Source organism: Choloepus didactylus (genome assembly GCF_015220235.1).
Source record: "Choloepus didactylus isolate mChoDid1 chromosome 11 unlocalized genomic scaffold, mChoDid1.pri SUPER_11_unloc2, whole genome shotgun sequence".
Lineage (NCBI taxonomy): Eukaryota > Metazoa > Chordata > Mammalia > Pilosa > Megalonychidae > Choloepus > Choloepus didactylus.
In genome coordinates this window covers 3605239-3614922 of record NW_023637579.1, presented here as the reverse complement: position 1 = coordinate 3614922, position 9684 = coordinate 3605239, and the positions used below count along the sequence as shown (strand labels likewise).

General features: G+C 38.4%; 1 protein-coding gene across 1 annotated transcript; it reads right to left on the bottom strand.

Annotated features, from left to right (window-relative positions):
* Positions 1 to 229: 229 nt before the first annotated feature.
* LOC119524532 (olfactory receptor 2G2-like) lies at positions 230 to 1183 on the bottom strand. The gene has a single exon (XM_037823214.1). The coding sequence runs from the start codon at positions 1181 to 1183 to the stop codon at positions 230 to 232; it is 954 nt and encodes a 317-aa protein (XP_037679142.1).
* Positions 1184 to 9684: the final 8501 nt, after the last annotated feature.

Here is a 9684-nt window from a genome sequence, read left to right as displayed (position 1 = left end):
CCTTTAAAAGGAATCTCATTTTTGCTACTTGAATAATACATTCAAAGGAAAGACACTGAAGCATAGATTGACTAAACATTTCACTTGCTACTGCTGAATCATAGTAAGTCAGGACTAGATGAATATATTCCATAATATGTTATTGAATGTTAAAAATTGAGTAAGGAACTAACTAAAAGAAAACTGAAAGGTTTACATGAGAGTATCACTTTAAGGAATTTTTTGATAATCATGTAAAATTTACACCCAGAAAATTCCCTAGAACTTTCTTAAGAACCCCTTTAAACTCTTTATTCCTCAGAGTGTAAAGAAGAGGGTTCAGCATAGGGGTCACCACAGTGTAGAACAGAGAAACAAACTTTCCCTGGTCCTTGGATCTACTCTTGGCTGGCTGCAGATACATGAAAATGATGGTTCCATAGAAGATGATGACCACCATCAGGTGAGAAAAGCAGGTCCCAAATGCTTTCTGTCTCCCACTAGTTGACTTGATCTGCCAAACAGCCTGGGCAATGTAGCCATAGGACACCAGGATGAATGAGACAGGCACTACGAGGAAGAGGATACTAGCCACAAAAAGCTCAGCCTCATTGAAAGTGGTGTCTATGCAAGACAACTTGATGAGCACAGGGACCTCACAGATGAAATGATCCACTTGGTGATGACCACAGAAGGGCAGCTGAAGGGGGAGGGTGGACTGTACCAGGGTGGTGGCAACCCCACTGAGCCATGCCATAGAGGCCAGGATCATGCAGAGATGGGGATGCATAAGGACAGTGTAATGAAGAGGACGGCAGACAGCAACATAGCGGTCATAGGACATCACTGTGGGCAAAACACACTCCGTGGAACCCAGGGCATGAGAGACATAGAGTTGAACAGCACAGCCACCATATGTAATGGTCTTCATGGGCTCCCACAAGTTTACCAGGAGCTGGGGGATCACACTGCTGGTGAAGCACAGGTCGAGGAAGGAGAGATGAGAAAGGGAGAAATACATTGGCATGTGAAGTTTGGGTTCCAGATGAGATACCAGTATGATGGTGGTGTTACCCAAAATGGTTAGTAAATACAAGATTAAGATGACAACAAATAGAGCCTTCTGTAACCGAGGATGATTGGAAAACCCCAACAGGACAAAACCTGTCAGGCTGCTCTCATTTGCATTCCTCATCATCCACATTTGCAGAGTAGTTTCCAGAATACTGAGGCATAGCTGAGAAAGGTGGCATATTACACAAGGTTAAGTGAGTGGCAATGTCACCTCTCATAGAAGTTTCTTATGTTAAATGAGTATAAGTTTAGGTCCTTAGATCAAGTAACTTACATCTATCCATTTTCCTAATGTGTGCATTCTACCCATTTCACATGTTAGTTGTCTTCCAATTTTCTCCAAAGTAGAGGACAGTGGACATTTTACCAAACACCATTATTGTTATAAGAAACACTTCAGGCCATCACTTCTTTCCAATTCCATCAAATTTATGCCTTTATATTCATACATATCTTTCTAGTTACAAAAAGCATGGAACTCAGATAATTCCAACTAAAGACAGAAAACAGAATTTTTAAGAAGTTTTCTATTATGGAAAATAATTTCTCATCATCAAGAATTGTGGAAATTATTTCTAAGGTCACATGGTTAAAATAAATTATATGTGGTTAGCATTAACTAAAAACTGAATCCTGAGAATTTATATGAATGTTCAAAGGTATCTGTTTACTTAGAGAGGCAACACTTGGATCCATTTCTTCTGACTCTATGGCCCAGTTGATTCTACAAATTATCTACCTTTCTTCTTCCTTCTCTCAGTGTTTGCTTACTGATTTTTTTTTTGTTTTTTTTTTTTTGTTTTGTTTTTTGCTTGCTTTATCAGGGACCAAGGATTCACCTGGTCCTTAGGAGATTAAATATTATCTGTTATTTACGTACCTGTATGCATTTGAATTTCTTTTCCTGGAATTATTTTCCTTCCAACCATCATTCAAGGTGTGAATACAAAATGTGCTTCCTGGTAAAGGAAGCAAGCAACAGGATCTTTACTTCCAAATGCAGAAACCGTATCTGATTTATGAAGTGACACTGCTCAGTAAGCTACTAATTATGGCTGTACTACAGAAAGGACTGCTGTTTCTTCAAAACTACTGTTATCAATGAGCCTTCCTCCAATCCCTCAGAAAAAAAATAGTCCTTTAATACTACACATTCCCATATCCTTTGTTTTCAAATGTTGGTTTGACTAAGTTGTATGTGTGTTTCTTTACAATAGCTGTTGATTTCATAGACATAGAGTGCTCAGCACAAGGTAGTATCTCAAAATTCATTTAGCAGTGTGCATAAATTAAATCCATCATTTTATACCCTTTTGATTTTCCAAAGAGAGTCTAAAACAGCTCAAGACAACTAGCACAGAGTTGAAATCATTGTCAAATGAATGAATGAAGAGACGCCTAAAATATAGTAGGAAAAAAACTTTCTGTCTCTCCTAAACATAATTTCTGGTCATGCTAATTAATATTTACTTATTTCCACTGAAGAATATTTAAACCATTTTGTTCATGTTGGAATGAAATTTCAAAACATACTTTAGGGGATTTCAGCAGAATATCTTCAATAAATTTTTGAAATAATATCTTAATTATTTTGTATATAGCATTGAACAAAAGTATATATAATATCAGAGGCTCTTTTTATGTAAATATATCTTCTGTGATAACTACAGTGTCAGATATAGCATTTCCTTGCTAAATCCTATATTCTTTCCTCTGACCTTTGTGGGTCCCCATAATACCTCCATTTTATTAGTTAAATTCCCTTAAATAATATAGTAATGAAGTAAGGACAGCCAGTTCTTTTCAACCCTGAGACATATGACCTGAGTTCTTAGTCTTACATGAATGTTAACTTTGTTAACTCCCCACTGTATCTGCCCCACTGCTTCTTGGTGGAAATGGCCTTAAGAATATCAGAAATGATGCAGGGACACTAAACAAGGAAACATCGGCAGTAATTGCTAGGACCCAGTACTTACTCTTAGAAGTCATCAGGAAAGGCACACTGCCATGTACTCATCAAGGGTCCATAGTGATGTCTTGAGTGGAACTAGACAATGACTGAGCAATTCCTGGGATAGATCTGTGGGACATAAAATTTTCTGCTCAATCTTGGTAAATGCTCTTGAGATGACTTGGTTAATTTCCTGTATTTATAACCCAAATCCATCTACTTATGATCTCATCTTCCCCCTCTGCATAGAACTCTCTCAAATTTCTAATCACCCCATGAATTGAAAATGCCACAATCACATGTAATTCTATGTGTATTAATAGTATTAATGTGATTAGGGTCACTTACAAATGTGGTGACTTTTCATCAACTCTATCCCAATATTGTAATTCCAGAAATGGAAACACCCTGCTACATCCCCATCATTCTTCTCCAATGATGTCTCCCAGTAAGAAGCTTCCAACACTTCATTTCTATTGCAAAACAAGTGTTTCCTTTGAAAATTTATTTTCTTCTGATAAATTTTATGCAACATTAACTATTACTAGTCCTCTCTTTGCCACCACAGATCAAACCCTGCACAATGACCCCTCCTGAAGATGATGAATGTGCAAAAGATATAAGACACAAGACCTAGGTTTCATGCCCTACAAAATCTACCTTGCAAAAACAAGGCAAAACACAAAGAAAAACAAAAGAAAAGGCCCCTAAGAGACAAAACATGGGTGAAGAATCTTCATTTGAAGGAGAATTGCTCCAAGACGTATAAATATTGAAAAGGTGAAATTTTCCTCCAAACTATGAAAAATGCTAAAAGAACCTGTAGTTGTTGAAACAAATGACTTGAAACAAAAGAAGATTTTAAGGAGGGATTGGCTGAGCTGTGTAAATTAATTAAGGAGCTATTAATGATTAGGGAGAAGTAAACCATATTTAAGAAGGCAAAACTTAGAGCTTACATAAGGATAAGCTTGAGTAACTTACACAGACTTCAATGGAAAGAAATAAAGAAAAAAATATTAAGAAAGATGTATAATAAAAAGTCAAGCAACAAAAACACAACATATCTTAAATATCTCAGTGAAATTATTCTTGACATCAAGAGGTCACTTTTAAAACCATGAAAACTAATTTCAAAGCTAAAGCATTAATTCTTCCAGTTAATTTATAACCATTTGTTACACAATTCACACTGAAGACATCATTGACAAATTTTCATGCATAAACTACAACAAACAATTTAAAACAAGAATGCAGATGATATAAACTTTATGCCATTGACCAGGTTTTAAGTCTCAATGAAAATATTGATTACATGCAGAGCAGAATTTCTGATCTCTATATTTTCTAACTCATCACTGATAAAACTGAAATCATAACAAAATGTTACTAGATATAAAAATTTCAGTGAGAGGTTGTTAGAATATATCATTTGAAAGAAACATGAATATCAAAATGTAAGAATATTCACAGTTCTTTACTTGTTATTAAACAACATAAAATAAGGAAATAAGCTAAAGAAGTTAGAAAAGTACTACAAAATAAAACTTACAAGAAGCAAAATTAAAATTAATTTTAACTTTAGTTAAAAATAAACAAAGGCAATTGTGTCTATTGAAGAAAAATCCCTGTCTAAGGAGACAGCAAAAAAAAGAATCCAATCTTACATTAAAGATAATAATCTTTATTATTTATAATAAATGGTGGTCCCTGAAAAAAAAGTAAAAATAAAGATAATAATCCAAAATTAACAAATAGGGTTTATTGGGAAATATTTAGGTAATATTTTATTTATTTTATTGGAGTTTACTTCATAAAGAGATTTCCATATAAGACAAATAATTAAAACATTGTATTGTAAAAAATTTGCATTTTTGTCAAAGTACTGTAAAATATCTGTACTGCAAAACATCATCATTAAAATTTTAAATTAAAATAGAAAATGTTTTGTAGATTAATTGATTCCCTAATTTTTCAAATGTGTCTTGGAAATAATCAGTTTGTCTAATTAAGACCTGACAAATCATGCCAGTAACTGCCCCTTCCATCAAGGATACCTAAGAAGACTTTTTGAAGGGTTCCTCCACCCAGGTCTTCCCATTCACTGTGTAGTGTCTTTTATCTTCTTTTAGTGCAACTATTTTTATTTCGTATCCCATACATACTAAGGCATGTGTCTTAAACCATGGCATAAACCAAACTTTTGGACTAGGCAGCTGAGAAGTCTTCCTAATGTGGACATTTTTGTACCTTTTCCTCGAACCAGTTCACAGTGACCCTGGAGCATCCTACAGGCTAGGGTTTCTAAGCTCTTGGAAATGCTGCTTTCTGTCCCCACAGTCACACATCCCATTTAAGGAATACTGATTATTCATTCCACATTCAGCGAAGGAGCTGCTCAAAATAAAGTTAGTGCTGTGTGTATCTTGTCCTGAAATATCTGCCTCAAAGTATTTGCAAACTTATAGTTGCTTTCATGTCAGTGTTCTGAGTGTATCATGAGCACTGATACAAGCCTAATTCTTGCTTGTGCTTGACCTGCCTCAGAACTCCTCACACCCACATGGTTCTCTTCTCTCAGGTGAAATTATGCAGCGTGTGCTCCTCCATGAGAGTCTGTTTCTAGACCCACTTCCCCAGTTTATTTTTCTCCTGACTGTCTCCATCAGAAATGCCACATGGATCAGCAAATGATGCAAACTCCTATATTGTGTGTTGTTCTAGTTTGCTAATGCTGCAGAATGCAAAACACCAGAGATGGATAGGCTTTTATAAAATGGGGGTTTATTTCACTACACAATTACAGTCTTAAGGCCACAAAGCATCCAAGGTAACACATCAGCAATCAGGTACCCTCACCGGAGGATGGCCAATGGCCTCCGAAAAACCTCTGTTAGCTAGGAAGGCAGCTGGCATCTGCTCCAAAGCTCCGGCCTCAAAATGGCTTTCTCCCAGGACGTTCCTCTCTAGCAAGCTTGCTCCTCTTCAAAACATCACTCCCAGCTGCACTCTCTTTCCTCTTTGAGTCAGCTCATTTATATAGCTCCACCGATCAAGGCCCACCCTGAATGGGTGGGGCCACGCCTCCATGGGAACATCTCATCAGAATCATCTCCCACAGCTGAGTGGGGCACATTCCAAGCAAATCTAACCAGCACCAAAAACGTCTGCCCCACACAAGACCACAAAGATAATGGCATTTGGGGGACACAATACATTCAAACTGGCACATTCCACCCCCTGGAACCCAAAATGACATTATCTTTCCAAATACAAAATACATTCATTTCATCACAATATCACAAAAACTTAAATCATTTCAGCAACAAAAGTTAAGTACAAAATCCCATCAAAATCAATTTAGGCTTGGTTAGTCCTAAGGCATAATTCCCTTCTAGCTGTGGATCTGTGAACCTAGAACAAGTTATGTGCTTCCAATATACAAAGGAGAGACATTCATAGGATAAACATTTCCATTGCCATAAGGAGAAACAGTAAGGAAAACAGGGTTAACAGGAGCAAAACAGTTCCTAAAACCCACAGGACAAACTCCATTAGATTTCAAAGTCTGAGAGTCATTAACAGAACGATGTTCCATCTGTGGGGCTTGAGAGAGCGGGAGCCTAACCCTTCTTAAGGGCCTTTTCGGCAGCCCTTTCCTTTCCAAATGCTTAGGTGAGTGCTCCAACATACCCACACATTGGGGAGACCACCTTCTCGGCCCCACCCTCCTCAAACCTTGGGGCAGCTCCCGGATTCCCTTCCATCTCCGGGGCACATGCTCAACCCCTTCAGAACAATGTGGTGGCAGCCAGGCTCTCCCCAATTCCCTGGGAATGTGCTCCACCCTCTTTGGGACCTTGGGTGGCAAAACTCTTGCAGAGCATCGAGGCGGAAAGCCCGCCCTCGACCTCCAGGGCAAACTCACCCTTTCCATGCATGTGGGCTGCTCCGCTCTCCCAGCCCTAAACCTCTTGACTCCAGACCTCAACCTCCATGGCTCTGTCTTTGAAGAAATTTTTCCTTTAATTTTTTCCTTGTCTGTCTCCTCCAGTCCAGACCGGCAATGGCTCCGTCTATAAAGATCTCGCAAAAATTCTGTTGGCTTTGCATGAAGCATGCAGGGGTCAAAGCCATCAGACAATAGGACTTTCCACAAATCCTTTCTGGATAATTCCATCTCCAATCTTGGCTTGTACTGAAATGGCGGCTGGGTTCCATGTTTGGTTACATCCTCATGTTGGGCTGTAGCTTCAGGGATTCCACCCCCTGGAAGCTCATAATTTTCCAAGCGATCAGCTTCTGGTCTCTTTGAACCCAAGAGTTCAGTTCTAAGTTTATCTCTCTCTGCTTGCATTTTACTGTAAGTTGCAAGGAGAAGCCAGGATACGTCCTTCACATGTAGTCTGGAGATCTCCTCAGCTAAGTATTCCAGGTTGTTGCTTCCAGATTCTTCCTTCCATCTGACATCAGGACTCAATTTTGCCAAATTCTGTGCCACTTTAAAACAAGGATCACCTTTCTTCCAGTTTGCAACAACACATTCATCATTTCTGCTCAAGTCCTCATCAGAAGTATCTTTAGAGTCCATATTTCCACAAACAGTCTCTTTAAAGCAGTTTTGGCCTTTTCTATCAAGCTCCTCACAACTCTTCCAGAAACTCCCTCTTATCCATTTAAAAAGCCGTTCCAACATGTTTGGTATCTGCAAACTCAGCAGCAAAAGCACCCCACCAAAACCTGTTCTAATTTGCTAATGCTGCAGAATGCAAAACACCAGAGATGGATAGGCTTTTATAAAATGGGGGTTTATTTCACTACACAATTACAGTCTTAAGGCCACAAGGCATCCAAGGTAACACATCAGCAATTGGGTACCCTCACCGGAGGATGGCCAATGGCCTCCGGAAAACCTCTGTTAGCTAGGAAGGCAGCTGGCATCTGCTCCAAAGCTCCGGCCTCAAAACGGCTTTCTCCCAGGACGTTCCTCTCTAGCAAGCTTGCTCCTCTTCAAAACATCACTCCCAGCTGCACTCTCTTTCCTCTTTGAGTAGGCTCATTTATATAGCTCCACCGATAAGGGCCCACCCTGAATGGGCGGGGCCACGCCTCCATCAGAACATCTCATCAGAATCATTGCCCACAGCTGGATGGGGCACATTCCAAGCAAATCTAACCAGCACCAAAAACCTCTGCCCCACACAAGACCACAAAGATAATGGCATTTGGGGGACACAATACATTCAAACTGGCACATGTGTTGTCCTGTAACACTGACAATTTTTCACTTTGAAAGTAGTAGATCATCATTTTCCCCATCATGTGTTGGTCGTGGGCTGCAAGTACTGCTTAGTACTGAACTTGTCAATTATTACTCTCCTTAAAATACTTTTTAGTATACAAATTTTGTTATGAATCATCCATCCTCGTAGCCTATTCATTTTTCCTTACCAAAACCCAACAGCAAAACATAAAATAAATGTTGTTATTTTTTAAATCCTTAACACCACTTTTTAGCCAAACAGAATAGAGATAACTGTAGGCCAGGAACCCATGCATCTTGTCACTTAATTAATTATGTCTTTTAAAAACAACAGAAGTGACAATGAAAACAATTTTTAAAATTGAGCCCAGATATCTTTCTCAATAGGATGGGGAGATTATGGGATGTAATTTGAGACAAAACAGATAATGATGTAGAAGAAGAACGATGACCATTTTAATTATCTGTAGGAGTGATTACAGCTTGCAGTTAGTCAAGAAACTGAAGCTGCAATTTAAAAAGGGGCAGAGAATGTGGCAGGTTGAGATGTGTGCCATACATTCATCTCCTTTTGGAGCTGAATTCCTGTGAATTTATTCATGGTCAATAGATAACATTGATTGAGCAGATAATATTTATCTTGGTTTCATTACTTTTTTTATTAACAAGAGTGTCTCTAGACTTTGGAAAGATGTTTCATGAGTGTGGATTCCATAGAGAAAGCTTAGGGTCAAAAGATATTTTTTCAATTTTGAATAAAATAAAAATTCAAGTATGATAAATTTAAACACATACTTTGATGATCTTTTACAGAGGTGATATTGGACATCAAAAAATAAAAACAAAAACAAACCCAGGATTTCTATTTTATAAGAGAAAATGTTCTGAAATACTCCGAGACAACACGAAAGGACCAATTTGAAATCCACCCTCTCGATTCTCTTTAGTAGCATTAACTCCATAGTTGCTCTATGTGTAATAAAACCTTCAACATAACCATCATGATTGGGCAAATGATCACTCTTTTCTCCATACCTATTTCCAACCAGGAGAGTCTATTCTGGCCTTTGGGGTTACTTCTGTGTTCCTACTGTCTCCAGCTGCCTGTGTTCTGAGGGAAGATGAATACATCCCCAGGTCAAGGCCCCACTGACACAGGAGTTACTGGAGAAAGGACAAACTGGGCAACAAATGTAAAGTCCTGAAAAAAGAAGCATTCAGGTTGTTGTAGAATCCTGTCCTTAATTTCCTGCACAAACTGGAAGTCAGTTCATCTTGAAAGATGACAATTCACCTTTCTCCCTTCTCTGTAAGAGTGCAGAAATATGATAAAAAATCACCTTGTGGGAGTTTGGTACATAGGTGAAGTGTGACCCTCAGTTATGAGAAAGTATCACAGTGTGAACTGACTGGA